The following is a 17,818-nucleotide window of genomic DNA, read 5'->3' as shown; positions in this document are numbered from 1 at the left end:
CTCCAGGCCCTGGTACTCCTCCAGCTTTGCATACTCTTTACTCCTGTTGCTATTGCTTGGTACCACTATATTTATCACCACTATTGGTTGTGATAAATGTAGAAGTCTATTACCACGATATCTGGTTGACTGGATATACCTCCTGCCCATCTGGATCTGGAAATCTCACAGAATCTTATTCTCCATAATCTTCTGTGGAATCTTCCATCCGGACATGGGTGACTCTAACTCATGCACTGTGCAGAAGGTCTTGTACACAATGCCAGCCATTTAGTTGCGCAGTTCATAATATGCTGTTCCTGCCTGCACCTTACATCTTGTCACTGTGTAAGAACATAAGAAGAGCCATGCTGACTCAGGCCAAAGCCCATCAAGTCCATCACTCTGTGTCACACAGTGGCCCACCAATTGCCCATGGGGATTTTGAGCAGAAAGAGAAGGCAAGACCCTCCCTTTCCCCTGACCCCCAACAAATGGTACTCAAGGGAATCCTGCCTGCCTCAACCAACATAGAGGCGCCACATGGGCATCCGTTTCAATAACCACCAATACACTTGGCATTGATGAATCTGTCTAATCCTGCCTTGAAGCTATCAAGGCTGACAGCTGTCAGACCTCTTCTGTTAGTGAATTCCATAAGCCAATGACCCTCTGGGTGAAGAAATATTTCCCTTGATTTGTCCTCACTTTCTTACCTATGAGCTTTAGGGAGTGCCCCCTTGTCCTAGTATTGTGTGATAGAGAAAATATTTTTTCTCTATCCACCTTTTCTATCCCATGCATGATTTTATACATTTCGATCAAGTCACCCCTTAAATGCCATCTTTCAAGGCTGAAGAGACCAAGGTGTTGCAACCTGGTATCATAAGGGAGGTGCTCCATTTCCTTGATCAATGTGTTGGACTGTTTCTGAGGTCTTTTGCACAGTCTACATCTTGGGCGCTATCTAATGTGATAGTTCTTTGTTTTTATGGATCTGGTGCTTTGTGCTATGCTGCTATAATAAGTGCCTCAATCCTGTCTATTAGTCCAGCCCTTCCTAGGTTCTAATCTGGTAGGATTTCACAATGTCGCCCACCTCAGCTATTTGTCAGTAGTTTGGTACATCCCATACAGGGTTTGGTCTTGCCATGGCACTTCCTCTGCTTGATCTTTCTGCCATGTTTAGTGTTGCCTTGTTCATTCTCTCTGCAGCTCATAATTCCAAATTAATCGGGCCTGGAAGAGTGAGGAAATTACGGTAAAAGTACTGAAGCGTCTCAAATTTTGCATCCATCACATTCACTGCTTATTTTGAATATATAAATAACTTCACATAAATATGTCTACATTTGCAGAAAGTTTTTTAGTGGAAAAGTGTCCTATTTGGAGATGGTATCAATTACTTAGTTGAAACCAGGGGTGGGCTATTGCCCAGATGGTGGGGGGGGGGGACGGGGACACAGTGGGATAGCAAAAATGGAGCTCCACCCCAGAGCGCCCAATTTGCATTGAAAGATGTTGAAAGAAAATGCAGGGCATCCTGCATAAGCCACGCCCACAGTGTGGTAGTAAAAATTTTGGTAGATCTTCACTGGTTGAAACATACTATTTGATTTGGCATGCAACAACGTTTAATTTAATTTATTCGACTTCTATGCCGCCCAATCCCAAAGGACTCAGGGCAGCTTACAACAATACAGAACAATACAATGATGCAATAATAAAAAGAAGTCAAATATTAATACTACTGTAATTATAAAAACCCATTATAAATCCATACTTAAATAACTTCCTATAAAATCCCTAAATCCAAGCTAACAACAACATGCATACCAATCGAACATGATTTGGGCATGCCTGATGTTAAGATTCACAGCCCCCAGGCCTGTCAGCAAAGCCAGGTCTTGACAGCTTTTCGAAAGGACATACATGAAGAGCCTATTCTACCTCTACTGTGCAAAAAAGAGGAAGTGATGCCGTGAAAAATCTGAATCTGGGTTTTCCTCCTACCATATTTTGCATGTGGCTATGTAATCCCAGAAATATAAAGTTTCCAGAAAGAGTGGACAAGTCAAGTGCAACTGCACCCATCCTCAACTTTTATTTTTTCTCTACATGAACTATGAATTCAGCAAATTTTATTCTTGTCATTGTCCCATCAGAGAAGAATGAAATTCTCACATATGAAGAATGGTTGCAGGAACTGGGTATGTTTAATTGATGAAAAGAAGGACCAGGGGAGACATGTTAGCATGAGCCAGCAGTGTGCAGCAGCTGTCAAAAAGGCCAACACTGTTCTAGGCTGCATTAAGGAGCCGAGGTGGCGCAGTGAGTAGAATGCAGTACTGCAGCCCACTAGAACTGACTGCAAGTCAGCGGTTCAAATCTCATGATTGACTCAAGGTTGACTCAGTCCTCCATCTTTCCAAGGTGGGTAAAATGAGGACCCGGATTGTGGGGGCAATTTGCTGGCTCTGTAAATTTGCTGGCTCTATAAAAAGCTAGCATGTTATAAGCCCGAGTCTAAGGAGAAGGGCGGCATTAAAAATTGAATGAACGAATGAATGAATGAATGAACAAACAAATAAACAAACAAATAAACAGAGTGATAGAATCAAGAGCATGTGAAGTGTTAACACCACTTTATAATACTTGGTAAGGCCACACCTGGCATACTGCATTCAGTTTTGGTCGACACAATGCAAAAGGGATGTTGAGACTCGAAAAAGTGCAGAAAAGATCAACAAAAGGGATTAGGGGACTGGAGGATAAAACATAAAGAACAGTTGCAAGAATTGGGTATGTCTAGTTCAGTGTTTCTCAACCTTTGCTGGCTGGGGAATTTTGGGAGTTGAAGTCCACACATCTTCCAGCAGCCAAGGTTGAGAAACACTGGTCTAGTTTAATGAAAACAAGGACCAGGAGAGACATGATAGCAATGTTCCAATATCTCAGGGGCTGCCACAAAGAAGAGGGAGTCAACCTATTCTCCAAGGTACCTGAGGGTAGGAGAAGAAGCAATGGGTGGAAACTAAACAAGAGAAAAGTAACTTAGAACCAAGGAGAAATTTCCTGATAGTTAGAACAATCAGTGGAACAGTTTGCCTCCAGAAGTTGTGAATGCTCCAACACTGGAAGTTTTAAAAAAGATATTGGATAACCATATGTCTGAAATAGTGTAGGTAGGGTTTCCTGTCTAGGCAGGGGGTTGGACTAGAAGACCTCCAAGGTCCCTTCCGACTCTGTTGTTGTTATTGTTGTTAAATTCCTGCTTCCTCAACAGTTTTTCCCCACCAAATATCCAATGTCTCAGAGATGAGGATTTTTCTCCCTCTGCAAGTTCTAAAAGTGTCTGTTAGAAGTATTGCATACAAATATGCTGAATGCCTGGCATAAGAAGCATAGGGGTGCAGCATGCAGAGGAAGCAGCAGTTGCAGAGGTGGGCTGCGGTGCTTGCCCCCGTGGCTCTAAGTGATAGCGGAGTTCAGTGCAATTCTGCTACTGCACCTGGGCCATTCCACCTTAGCAGCTCACCTCTGAGCAGTTGGGATGCTTCACAATGGCATATGCATGTATGTGTAGTATATGCATGTCTGTTTCTGTTTTATGTCATTGTATATGAAATTCAGCAAACTTTGTCCAGAACAGCTGAACTAAGTATGTCAGATTTAGAGGGGCGGGGGAATGCTGAATTTGGTTGGGTTTGGGTCAGGGGGTAGGCTAAGTTGGCTCTTCTATGACTTGTGGACTTCAACTCCCAGAATTCCTGAGCCAAGCATGCTAGCTCAGGGATTCTGGGAGATGAAGCCAACTTAGCCTACCCCTGGGTTGGGTAAACCAATGTCCACATCTTTCATCCCGAAGCAGGGGGTCCTCTAACCTGGCAACTTTAAGACTTGTGGACTTCAACTCCCAGAATTCTCTAGCCAGCATATCTGGCAGGAGAATTCTGGGAGTTGAAGTCCACAAGTCTTAAAGTTGCCAAATTTGAAGACCTCGCTGCCTAACAGGCAGGGATTTAAGCTGCGCATGCTCCTAGTTCCGGGCGATTTCTACCTCAGGGCCGGATGATAAAATATGTAACACCGTCACTCAGAGTTTAACCGGAACAAACTCAACAGGCCTTAGTTCCAAGCCTTCCCGCCTCTCCGTAAGGGAACTTTCAGCCTCGCTTCCTAAGCCGCAAACCCCCTCCCCCCGGAACTCTCGCGATTACGCCGTCTCCGCCTCCCACTTTGACTGGCCGACCGAGAAGCCAATGGCAGGAGCGCGCTCTTGCGCAACGTCTCCGGTTGGTGGGCGGGCTTTCCCCGGGTGTCTATAAAAGCCGCCTGGCGAGGGTGATCCGGCTGCCGCTGCGCTCTTTTGACCTTCTTGTCTCCTTCGGAAAGCTCCCCGAGCGGACGGCCCAGGCACCCCCATCATGGCACCAAGGAAGTTCTTCGTGGGCGGGAATTGGAAGATGAACGGCGACAAGAAGAGCCTCTCGGAACTCATCCACACGCTCAATGAGGCGAAGATCCCCGCAGAGACCGGTAAGGAGGAGGAGGAGGATTTGAACTTGCCGGATGCCTTTGTCTCTGCGGGAAGAGAGGAAGACCGGGACCTCTTGCCTGAAGGAGGCGCCTTGCAAGAGCAGCCCCGGATCCTTCCCTTGCATTCCGGCGCTGCATCCCCCAATTGCAGGCGTATAGGCAGCGGGACTCGGGTGGCTTTGCTGGGCGTGGGAAAGAACCCCAAGAGCTCCCGCCCGTCTTCCTCCCCTTCCTCTCGCCCATCAAGCGGCATCTTCTTTCCGGTGGGGCCATTGCAGAGCATCCTTCCCCTGGCGAAGGAGGTGCTCGCCGGCGCCGCGCCTAAATATAGCGCCCCTCCTCCTGCTTGTGTGGCCGCCTGCACGTACCTCCGAGGCTGCCTGGCTGTGCGGAGCTTTATAGCAATGAATGGCGGGGCAATCGGGCTGTGGAGGAAAGCAGATTCTGGCTTTGGGGTGGTGGGGTGGTGGTGGAGGGAAAGCTATCCGATTGATATTTCTGCCTATCACGCAAAACAACTCTGCAAAAACTATGTAAATCGTACTATAGGTAGATCCGCTATTGTAAAACGTACTATAAGTTGCATGGACAGCTTTTTGTTCCTTGTTGCACAACATGTGGGCTCTGCAGATCCTGCCGACCTGTGGCTCTGTCTGTGCTGTTCATGTATTTTTACCTGCATATTACAGCTGGGTTATAAGACTCAAGACCAAATAATAATAATAATAATAATAATAATTATTATTATTATTATTATTATTATTATTTATTAGACTTGCATGCCACCCCTCTCCGAAGACTCGGAGTGGCTGACAACAAAATATAAGAGATGTATTTATTTATTTAATCTATCTATCTGTATGCTGCCCACTCCCGAACCACTCAGGGCTGCTTGCAGCAATAAAATAACAAAGACAGTATAACAATTAAGTCTCAATAATAATAGTAATATAAAACTATCAAAATCTCACTAATGCAGTCCTACTGTGTCATACATCCCAATCAAGTCTTATTTAGGCTGGAATTAAAGAAAGTGGCAATCACTGAAGCCAGGTTTTCAAGGCTTTCCGGAAAGCCAGTAAAAGGGGGCGGCAGTAGAGATAATAAATTTAGCCAAGCTAATAAAACTATAATTCAGACCTTTTATTAAGTAAAAATACATGAATAATATAACATTTCAAGGAACCAGTTTAGACTATGACTTTCCTTGCTTCCTGTATTGGCAGTCCTAGGATGACTAGGCCTATTTGCAGCAGCCACAGCTTTGCCCAAATCACAGTAATCTCACGTTTAAAAGACTCCATCTGGTCTCTTTTGAGAATGAAGCAATAAGATAGGGATTGCCAAATTAGTCTGCTTCTGAACCTTCAGTTCTTCCTTGTGAGTGAAATCTTAACGGTCTTTTGAGTGAAACTAAGTGAAACAGGTTGACCAGCTGTCTTAACAAGAGTTCCGCAGAGCAGCCAAAGAGGATGATACATCTGGGGCCTTTTAATATCGAGCCCATTCTGTATAGGGAGGTAGCATCCTAGCATGTTGCTCTGAACAGTAAAGAAATGCCTTTTAATGCTATTTGCATAACTCAGTGAGAATTCCTCTGGTAGCAATGACTTGAGAGAAAGCATCAGACAGAACCAGACCCTTCTGGCAAGATCTCTGCTAGCTCTATCAAATCAGAAAGGGCAAGGTGGATTGAGAAAGGAGTGCACTTTCTGAAGTGATATTCGAAGGAAATGTCAAAGGCTCCAGAGGAGAGAGATTCCTAAATATAGGTGTTAGAGTAGTGCCTAAAAATACCACCTACTGGAAACTTTATCCCTATAGCCTGCTAAAGGTCAAGAGAAGGGATGAAGTATAAGAGATACAATTTATTGACCCAGATACTCATTCTATTAATACCCCTTCTATATTGTGTTGCTTGCTTGATTAGTTGAGTAGACTACGTTTGAATGAATTCTGCATATCCTAGTCTACATTACCAATCTGTATTGAATAGAATACCACAATAATGGTTTGTCTCTTTCCTATATTTTTTCAACCTGGTTTAAAAAAACCTCAGTTATGGAGTACACATAGAAAAAAAAATCATTGAAACACAGGTTTCTTACCCCTCAGAATATTTTTCCTAAAGTATAAGATACAGGCCTATGAGGTTATAGTTATAAAGGTTATAGTTCACTATTGTAAGAAGCTGCTAGGACTAAGCATGATTCATGGGCTTAGCGGTGGGATATTTTTTTAACCTTCTCTCACTACGTTTTCTTCCAGTTTTATAACTGCATGGTACATACAAAAGTATGCAGCTGCAGGCTAATTGCTCATTCACCTAAGTGGTAACTGTTTTACTTACTGGTTATCCTTCAGGATCTTAAATGGGATGAAACATTTTCCCATCCCTAGGTGCAACAATTCATTTAACTTTCTGACTTTTTTTTTTTTTTTTTTTTTTTACAAAAATGACAATAAATAAACTTATGGTAGAATAGAGCTGACAAGCAGAACCATACAGAACAAAAGAGTTACTATAATTCTTCTGTCTGCCTAAAATAGTTCATGTTGAAATTTTTAAGCAGACAGAAACAATGGTACTTAGTGACTTCTTGCATAGTAGAATATGTTTTATTTGATCAGACTGAACTGTAGTGATAATATTCATCAGAGGAAATATTCATCAGAACATAAAAACAAAAACCATCTGTTTTTATGTTCTGATGAATATCACCTCTTCTTCAAACCAAGCCACTACAACAGTAGGCCAGGCTGGTTTTGAAATGTGCATGAAAACACATCTGCTCTTTCTAGACTGTAACAATGTGCTGGTAAGAGAAATGTGTAGAATATTTGAACAGCAGGTTTGCACAAGATATGGATATGTACTTCTGGTGGGGGTTCCTGTGCTGGCTTCAAGCCAATCTTGATAGTTGTCAGACCCAAAAATCAAGAAAGACATGCAATGAATCTTCCAAGAAAATTTCTTTATTGTCCCATACTGTAGACAGAGTAATGCCCAACTAAAGCAAACTGTTATCCACATGAAGCCTATAGTTAGGGAACCATTAGGGTGGGTCTGTCTTTACCCTCTTTCTCAGAAATTATCTGAACTAAGTTGTTTCTCTGGAATGCATTCTCCCTCCTGAGAAGCTCTCTCCCTACTACATTTCATCACAAGGGATTACCTTTAGGAAAGTATACTCAATTAAAAATACATTTGAGTTTACCCATCTGATTTGAATAGTAAGAGCATAGCATTAAGTGCAGTTGATGCTTATGATACAGCTGTACATCAGTTATAAAGGCTAAGGGCTAACCAGGGATGGATTTGGGGCTCATATGTGTCCTATGAATGTCATAACTGAATAGAGGATTTGAATGCAAATGAATGAAAGGTAAGTCTGCAACTGAAAGGGCATTTTAAGTTTCTGCTTTATCCCACGTGGTCTTCTTTTTCTTGCTCCAGAGGTAGTTTGTGGTGCCCCTTCCATCTACCTTGATTTTGCCCGTCAGAAACTTGATGCCAAGATTGGGGTGGCTGCACAGAATTGTTACAAGTTGCCTAAAGGAGCTTTTACAGGAGAAATCAGGTAGGTTTGCCAGAATTCTCAGGCTGAGCAAAGCTGCGTGTTTTAGCTAGCAGTGTGCTAAAAGCTCATTTTCTACAATCTGTTTCCACTGTTTCCAGCCCATCCATGATAAAAGATGTTGGTGTCGCCTGGGTGATCTTAGGACACTCTGAGAGAAGGCATGTCTTTGGCGAGTCAAATGAGGTGAGGGATTTGCCTCTTTGGGTTTCTTTTCCTTCTTTACTGCCGTCTATGACAGGCACTGGGTTTTATATATTCAGGATATGTACCAGGATATACCCCAAGCTTGTATAAGTTTTTTTTTTACATTGTTTCTGGTTCTTTTCAGCTCATTGGACAGAAGGTGGCCCATGCCTTGTCTGAAGGACTTGGGGTCATTGCTTGCATTGGAGAGAAACTTGATGAGCGAGAGGCTGGTATCACAGAGAAGGTGGTGTTCGAGCAGACCAAGGCCATTGCTGGTAAGAGACCATGGGGGAACTAGGGAAGGAGTTTCTCATCTCCACCACCCTTCCTGACATCTTCAGAAGAGCAAACATCTCTTGGTTTTTTTAAAAATAAATTTAAGTTCCCATTAACTAGGGAGATTGTAGTAGTAAAACACCATTTATTGCCTTTAAAGTAATGGGACAATTATACTAGATTAGGCACAACACCTCATCATTCATGCTCAGAAAGTCTTACATCATAGTTTTCAGATATTTTAGGCAAATCCGAATATGTCTCTTGTGGATATACTAATGCCCATTGTCAAAAGCAAGGGCTCCCAAGTTAAAGGGTCATTGCTATGACTGATTTGTCATTACTTATAGGGTGTTTTCATTTGCATCACTTGTTTTCAGCCTTTGTTGGCTAACCATGGAAATGCAGGGAGGGAAGCTGTAAAGACACCATCAGATGACCTTTCTTCCCCTCTCTGCCATCTGGGATTTTTTCTAGTCTTTAAATAACCGTTTATTTGCTTTGTTTTTTCCCCCCCAGACAATGTGAAGGACTGGAGTAAAGTGGTTCTTGCCTATGAGCCAGTTTGGGCCATTGGAACCGGTAAAACTGCAACTCCCCAGCAGGTATGAATGTGACTGGGGACATCCTGTTTTCAAACCTCTTGAGAGTGAACAGCATTTCTCACCTTCACTTCAAGATGCTTGCTGCATGACAATACAACTTCTTAAATGGCCACTTTAAAAAAAAACTATTTCCTCTTGCAGGCCCAGGAAGTTCATGACAAGTTGAGGAACTGGCTGAAGACCCATGTTTCTGAAGCTGTTGCACAGTCAACTCGAATCATCTATGGAGGTAGGTCTATTATCATCATTGTATAAGACTGCTGTGGTAGCAATTTGCCAGTTTGTCTCCTGAATGCATAGAAAACTCCCAGTTTCTATTTTCTGCGTAATAAACATATTTGACTGATTCATCTTTGTAGACCACAAACCCATGCACTGGGACTGTACTTAATGAGCAGATGGGTAATAACCCCCCTTCACTCTCATCTACACACAATTGGGGTGTGAAAAAAGTTTTTTAAAAAGTTTATCACTCTAGACTAGATGATATTTTATGAGGAAACAAGCAGCTGTTAAGTGGTATTCAGTAAGACTTATAGATGCCTCCAAAAATGATTTGGAAGAAATGCTTCTCATTCACACAAGCACAGTATCTCTTTGGTATTTGTTAAAACAACTTAGTTTCAGATTAATGTGGCTCTCCACAAACTTTGGGGTGGGGTGGGGGAAAATTAGGGTGTTCAGTCCCCTTAAGTAAATTACAAAGCTGCCAACCATACTGAATAGGTTTCCGATAAGGATTTTTTTATTTATTTAAAAGATTGATTTGACTGCCTAGGCTTACAGTGTTAAGAAATATCCTCTCTCCTGTATTAAAAACCATCAAGCTCTAACCAAATACCATAATAATTTGATTGTTATATGCCATTCAGAGTTGCTTTTTGTGGAATGGATGGCTAGTTAAATATGATAAAATAACAGCCTTACATATCAACTGTGTTTGCGCTGGGTTCAATTCATGTCTTTGCCCACTGTTAATGGAAAACTAGACTTGCCTGCTAGGCAGAATCCATCCTACCAGATGACATCATACCAAATGACATCATTTGGTAGAGGAGGACTTGAAGCATGCCCATCCTGTTGGATCTGGTAAGATGGGCAGATTTCCTTAAGAAAGAGACAACCTGGCTCTGTGCCATTCATGGCTTTAAAGGTGATAATCAACACCTTGAATTGCACTGAGAATGAGAACCAGTGGGGGTTTATAGTACAGGTGATATTTGGAGCTGTGTGTGCCATTGCATTGTGGATCAAATGAAGCCTCTGAATGGTCTTCAAGGGCCATCTCTAAACTGCATTGTAGTACAAGTAGTCCTCACTTACCAACAACCACTTGTTCAGCAACCATTCAAAGTTGGGACAGTGCTGAATGAATGAAACTTATTACTTGTTCTTCAAAGTTCTGGCTATTGCACTGCCTCTGTGCTCACGTGATTGCAATTCAGGTGCTTGGCAACCCTCTTGCACTTAGGACGGTTTTGATATCCTGCAGCAGTATGTTTACCTTTTGTGACCTTACCTGCTAGCTTCCCACAAGCAAAGTCAATGGGGGAGCCAGGACGGAAGGTTGCAGGTCACTCTGGGAAGTCCCCTCCCTTGCTTTCCTGTGAACTGTGCCACACACTACATTCCTCGACCTCTCTGTACTCACAAACCTTCTTTCCCCCTGGCCTCCTTGAACTTGTATGGACCCACATCATCTTCTCAGCATCTCTTGTGCTTTCAACCTCCTTCTCTTGGTCTCTCCAGGCTCACATGGACTTGTGCCCTCAGCTTTCATACATTCATGCCACACCACAACACCCGCCTTCCCTAACTCTCATAGAGCCCGCACCAAGTCTCCAGGTCTCCCACAGACCCCACCTCCACCCCTGGTGGCATCCCACCATTTCCCACAATGACTTGCATGTCTTGGGGTTATGACAGCAGCCAAGCTTGCAGTCACTAAGTGATGTAGTCATGTAATTGGCTTTTTATTACCTTTGAGCTATGGCAATCTTGGTTGCCATTGTAACTTGAAGATTGTCTATATCAGTGTTTCCCAACCTTGGCCACTTGAAGATATTTGGACTTCAACTCCCAGAATTCCCCAGCCAGCAAATGCTGGCTGGGGAATTCTGGGAGTTGAAGTCCAGATACCTTCACGTGGCCAAGGTTGGGAAACACTGGTCTATATATCTCTTTCAGATTGTACTCCACCACATGCCTATTGCCTAAACCCATCTGATTAAACTGTACATTCCGTTTTTTCCCAAAGCTTTGCATGGGCATCGTTGGGAGCATTATCTTAAGAAAAAATAATGACGATGAAACACTTTGCATTTTCTGTTTTTACTTGCTTCATTCTACTTTCTGGATTTTTTTTTCTTTCTTTCGCTAAACGAAATTTTATTCTTTCCAGGTTCAGTTACTGGTGCCACCTGCAAAGAATTGGCTTCCCAACATGACTTAGATGGCTTCCTTGTTGGTGGCGCTTCCCTGAAACCTGAATTTGTAAACATCATCAATGCAAAACAGTGAAACCTTCTGTAGAATCCGAATTATTAAAAAAAAAAAGCTGGAGGGGAGAACCCAACCTAGTTGGAAGAGAAATACTGTAAAGATACACTTGCACTCAAGTGAAATGGCCTCACCTTCAATCCCTTTCCCCACCTTTATCATTCACCTCTGCTGCTAAACGTGGATGCCAATATATGAATATTGTGTTACTTCATAAAAGCAATATTTCATGTGCTTCCTCTACTCATGAGAGGGGCTTCCTGCCTTGGTCTTTATAGGCCCTGTAAACTAGTCAGAGGCCTGTTTTCTTTCCACTTCAAAAACTTCTGCTCTAGAGGGTCATCTGCCTTGTTAATGGTTCACCTAATTTGGACTCAGTGCCTAGTGGCTTGTACTTGCCTGTAAGTTGTATATTCCTTCCGTGTCTCCTAGGCCATTGGTAACTAGAAATAAACAAATGGAAAGTAGCGTGTAGGAATTATTTTTGTTGTTCGAAAGAAAAACATCTCAAAAGGTTTTGGCATACATAAGACATTTTTTGAGAAAACATCGCTGAATTCTCATTCCTTACCACTGGTGGTTCTCTTCCAGCAAGCTAGGAATTGGAACTGGATATAAGAAACCATATGAATATGCTTAAGAGAAAATGTCTGTAAAACACCGAGGGCTTGGATTTCTCAAGTTCTACAGCAAGAATCCAGGCTTAATTCTTCCCTATGTCTGGCATATAACTGGTTGCTAGTCAGTTCCTCACTAGTGTTATGAAATGTCTTCAAGCTCTATCAAACACTACCAGTTCCACTTCTTTATAGTTCAAATGACACCTAGCCTCAGATGGCTAGGCACAAAACGGTTTTCCTTGTGTTAAGAATGGGATTCTGCTTAAAAAGTGCCTAATTGTGAGCATCAGAGGGACAAATTAAATACATCCTGAATTTCTGGAAGCCCCATTGATTTCTGACCCAACTTTCTCTCATTTCTTTAATTTTTATTAAATAGTTTTTCAAACAAAATGCAATTTAGGAAATAAAGGTTTTTTAAAAAGGGAACAAAAATTTTAAAAACCCTATGACTACTCACTTTGCAACAAAAATTAACATGTTATCCAATTTGCTTCATCAATATTACAAAGATCCCTTTTCGCCCCTGGTTTAGTCCTTATTCTCTTATCAAATACAGTATATAAACCACCTCACCTTTCTCTATTTTCAACAAAAAGACCATTAAAGTTTTGTTTTATTCATGATAAATAGCTGAATTTCATCTCAAATCTTCACAACCCATTTCTCCATTGTACATATGGTTGTCTTATTTCTCATGCACACTGCCAAAAGTAGAAATGTAAGCAATAATATAGTCAAAGATATTTGCTGAATTAAGGGAGAAATTGAAATGGATAATATTCAAGAACTACTGGTGGAAAAAATACTGGTAGAGATAGCATCTACAGTGTTCCCTCAATTTTCGCGGGTTCGAACTTCGCGGAACGTCTATGCCACGGTTTTTCAAAAATATTAATTAAAAAATACTTCGCATTTCCCCCCCCGTATACCACGGTTTTTCCCGCCCGATGACATCGTATGTCATTGCCAAACTTTCATCTGCCTTTAAAAAACATTTTTTAAAATAAACTTTAATAAATAAACATGGTGAGTAATAATCTAAATGGTTGCTAAGGGAATGGGAAATTGTAATTTAGGGTTTTAAAGTGTTAAGGGAAGGCTTGTGATACTGTTCATAGCCAAAAATAGTGTATTTACTTCCACATCTCTACTTCGCGGAAATTCGACTTTCACGGGCGGTCTCAGAACGCATCCCCCGCGAAAATCGAGGGAACACTGTATTACAGCAACTGCACTTGGAAATCAACTTGCCTTGTACAAATTTTATCAAGATGAAAATACATTATATCCAGTCACTGAATTTGGATGAAGCAGGTTTTGGGGCTCTTCTGTTTAGATCAGTGTTTTTTTCTTGCCACATTTGAAAAATACTGATCTAGATGTGTGCATTTGTTCCATGTCCAGATGAAGAATATGGTAATATTAGAAACTCCTTGTGCCGCTTCTCAGGCTGGGCTGATTCTATCACATTCTTTGGTCATACTTTGGCTCCTGCCTCAGATCTGTTGAATAGACTACAATGTGGTTTGCATGTCACTGGTTTAATTCCTCAGAGAACAGCCTGTTTTGATGCTGGATTTGTTTGAGGAGGCTGTCAGTTAAAGCATCTGTCAGTTCAGTTTGTTGGATTCAAATGACTCCATTAATATAACACCAAAAAAGATTAAACCTGCTGCATGTTTTGTTTTTTAAGTTGACATAATCAAGGGGTTAAACTTGAATTAACCCCTTGATTAGTAATTAAGCCCCACTGAGATCAATAAAACTTGCGTATATAGGATTCCAATATACAGTATAAATTGAAGAAATCAGATTAGCGATCTGTAACAAATCATCTATCTGAATACTCAAAAACGTATTTTTAACCATAGCACTTACTAGACCAAAAATCATGAATTAGGCAGATATTTGAATTAGACTTTTTATCTACACACTGCATAGAATTTAACAAGATGAATGTGACTATAAACATTTAAATTCTGGATCTATAAATCAGATAAATAATATTTGGGCCAAAGATCTTCTCTATTAACAGTCATATCACAGAAATAGAGCAAATACCTTGGGGCCTTTGCTACAACATATCAAAAATAGTTGTAGCCTAATTTCTTAATATGCTCACGCATAAGGGAAATGGTGTGGTTTCTAGAAACCCCAAAGTCAAATATTAAACTGATAAGTTATTTCATAAATACCACTTTATTCAGTAGATTGCATAACTTTTAATCCAATTACGGGGAAGAAATTATTGAATTGTTATATGTCAGCAAACAGTTTGATCAATCCTATGTCTTATAATAGTAGCATGTGCAGATAAGGACATGTGATCTTGGACTTCGGACAGTATTACATAGTAGCCATCAAGAACAAGGGCAAAGTTCATAAAAGAATTGGAGTTGACTAAAGAACATACTGAGATGGGAAATGATAAACATCTTGACAAAAGAGATTGTTCATGATCCTAACTTCTTCAGAGGGAGAAAGTGATAATTCCCAATTTTTTAATTTACTAGAGTAAAGACTGAAATAAAACTAGTGCCTCGTGTACAGTAATGGTAAGAACAAAAACTTTTACAAACATTTTTAAAAGTATGAGATTATTCTCCAAAGAAGAAGAAACCCATCTTACACAAGATACCAAATCATAAAATATGTGGAAACTCTAGTATAAAAGCTGCCATGATAAGATAAACCAGAAACAAGCCAATCACATTCTGATGTAATAAGTGAGCTCAGACTTATTCTTAAAATCCAATGCAATCCTAATCACAGTGGTCCTGTCCAGAATACTTCTTCATGTTAACAATCTTCATGCATATTTGAATTGATTCAATTTTGATAATCCCTCATAACTAAATGAAGTCACAACCTGCATAATTGGTGACAGGCGGTCTCAAAACATTCTGTGTGACTTTATAGAACAGGGTTTTTTATTTCCCACTTTTTTTTGCTCTTCCTGTTTTACCATAACTAAAGTATATCTTGGGAATGGTTCAACAAAATCCTTAACAAATCTCGTTTAATTTCTAATAAATTGAATTTTTACACTGTCTATAGCCAGCCTTTAGATTCCGAGCACTGGATAAAATGCCTGGTCAGACCTCTAGAATTAGCCTGATAGTGCCCACATTTTATCTTCTTTGAGCTATACGTACTTAGCTTTTAGGAAGAATTTTACGCATGTTCCAAATGTATCTGCTATGTAAGTAATGGATTTCTCAAGAGTGCAGTTACTTGTGTAGATGTAAACCTACATGTTTTATGTCTTCTGTCACTTCATTGACATGCCCTTTGGGGCACCGAGCAAAATCTATTTTCATGTTAAAAGAGCAAGGGAGAGACATACAATGACAGGGGTGTCAAACTCGATTTCATTGAGTACCACATCAGGGTTGTGTTTGACCTGGGGGGTGAATGGCCAGCTTGATGTCACTCATCAAAATTCTGTTTCTGGCTGTAATGGCCTCCTGCAGTTCTCTGCCAGCAAAAACAGAGCTCCTGGAGCTCCATTTAGAGGGCTGCAGGAGGCCTTTACAGCCGAAAACGGCGCCTGGGAGAGTTGCACGCAGCCCTACTGAGCTCCATTTTTGCTGGCAGAGGCACCACAGGCCTGTCCTTTACTGTTTCCAGGGCAATCACATGGGCCAGATCCAAGTACCCTATGGAATGGATCCAGCCCGCAGACCTTGAGTTTGACACCCCTGCCCTATGATATTTGAGTGAAGGAGTCCACAGAATATAGAAGTGGACACCACAGTCTTTGGTGCCATCTGCCATCACCAGACTAGTGTTTTCAGTCTCCTGACTATCCACTCTCCTCAGAAATCATACTTCCTATTTTTGATGGTAGATATCAAAGAAATAGCAACATTTTTGAGAGAAAAGCATGTTGCTATTAGGAAGGTCAACCCTGTCTGGTCCAAGTGAATACTGTATAATGAAATCACAATTCTTCTCTTGCCCATCTCAATGACTTCACCATGTCACTGTTCACTAACTGTGACCCTTGACTGCGGTAGAAAGAGCAAAGCAAATGTTTTGTTCATGCTGGGAACATATTTCCCCAATTACTGTACTTGCAATTTAATTAGAAAATTTTGAGATTGACCAAGAAGAGCTGCTTCATTCAACTGATGGCACTATTCTCTTATGCACCAAATCCTCTGCAAGCTGAAATCAAGAACCAATAACGGTGAAGATTTGTAGCCCAACGTGTTTATTATACATTCATAGGACGCACAGCCTCCTTCCTCACCCAACCTTCTGTATCTAAGTGCCTTTTACTTAATTACTTAATTTACTTAATACACAACACTTTTGCCAACTGACCTGCATGTTAGATTAGTCTAAAATAAATGCAGAATAAGAAGTTCAGCAGAATTCATTAAAAGCAATACTAAAATGAGTTAAAAGCCTAACAAAAGGCCATGCTGCAGTAAAAGCAACTTGGTTCTTTGGCTTGTTCAATTGATTTGCCATGCTGATTCATCCTTGTAGTATAAACCCATTGCATGTGGATGAATCAGTCACTACAGCTTATCATATTCTCTCAACAGCACCCCAATTTATTACCATCCCTTAAGTCTCCTCCGTTGATGAGGGAGATGCAATGGATCCTCATGAACCTTATTTGTCACGCATCTATAAGCTATTTAGCCAGGCAGCCAAAAAGTTATAGAAGTCAGAAGGAAATAAAATAGGGAAGGTGCAGGGGATTGAAAGACCTGGCAGAATAAATGCAGTGAACAGCATTCACATGAGATAACATGTTAGCATTACTGAATACATTTGACAAAACATGATATAGAAGAGGGATACAGATACACACACTGTATGTGTGGAAGATTACTGTACTTCACCCTGAATGAAGAACATAGAGCACAGAATGGTAAGAGCTGGAAGGGGGACCTTGAAGGTTTTCTAGTCCAACCCCTTGCTCGCCAGGGGTAGGCAAAGTTGGCTCTTCTAGGACTTGTGGACCTCAACTCCCAGAATTCCTGAGCCAATCATGCTTGCTCAGGAATTCTGGGAGTTGAAGTCCACATGGCCCAGGAGAGCCAACTTTGACTACCCCTGGCCCTATACCAATCCCGCCAGGCCTGGTGCCATTGAGCAAAGAAACCTAGATCTGGTCAGGAATGATAGTGAGAGTATGTATGTTGAGTAGGGTTTTTTAATTAATGCTTTTATGAATTGTTTTTACTTGTTGGAAGTTGCCCAGAGTCCTTTGGAATTTGGGTGGCATATAAGCACAATTAATAAATAAATCATAAATAAATTCAGATAAATGGTTATACCAAAGGTCTTCAAACTTGGCAACTTTAAGACGTGTGGACTCCAACTCCCAGAATTCTCCAGCCAGCATAGCTTTCTGGGAGTTGGAGTTCACGCGTCATTTAAGTTGCCAGGTTTGAGGACCTCTGTGACTCTTATGTCCAAAGTAACAGCGTGGACATCCTATTATTTCTTGTCTTTTGCATCCCATCACTCATTGTTGACCCGGGTCTGCTTCCCTCCTTCTGACTCCTTT

The 17,818-nt window shown here is 41.2% G+C and overlaps 1 protein-coding gene across 2 annotated transcripts; it reads left to right on the top strand.

Annotated features, from left to right (window-relative positions):
- The first annotated feature begins 4,087 nt into the window (after positions 1-4,087).
- TPI1 (triosephosphate isomerase 1) lies at positions 4,088-12,132 on the top strand. 2 transcript variants are annotated; one of them, XM_070742051.1, is made up of 7 exons: positions 4,088-4,518; positions 7,976-8,099; positions 8,198-8,282; positions 8,428-8,560; positions 9,081-9,166; positions 9,308-9,395; positions 11,568-12,132. In XM_070742051.1, the coding sequence occupies exons 1-7, from the start codon at positions 4,407-4,409 to the stop codon at positions 11,684-11,686; spliced, it is 747 nt and encodes a 248-aa protein (XP_070598152.1). In that variant the 5' UTR covers positions 4,088-4,406; the 3' UTR covers positions 11,687-12,132. The 2 variants fall into 2 exon arrangements, 1 of the variants encoding a protein (XP_070598152.1); XR_011558226.1 differs by having other exon boundaries at positions 4,319-4,518; positions 9,308-10,049; positions 11,264-12,132.
- The last annotated feature ends 5,686 nt before the right edge of the window (positions 12,133-17,818 follow it).

Source organism: Erythrolamprus reginae, chromosome 2, assembly GCF_031021105.1.
Source record: "Erythrolamprus reginae isolate rEryReg1 chromosome 2, rEryReg1.hap1, whole genome shotgun sequence".
Classification (NCBI taxonomy): domain Eukaryota; kingdom Metazoa; phylum Chordata; class Lepidosauria; order Squamata; family Dipsadidae; genus Erythrolamprus; species Erythrolamprus reginae.
This window is presented reverse-complemented; position numbering and strand designations above follow the sequence as displayed.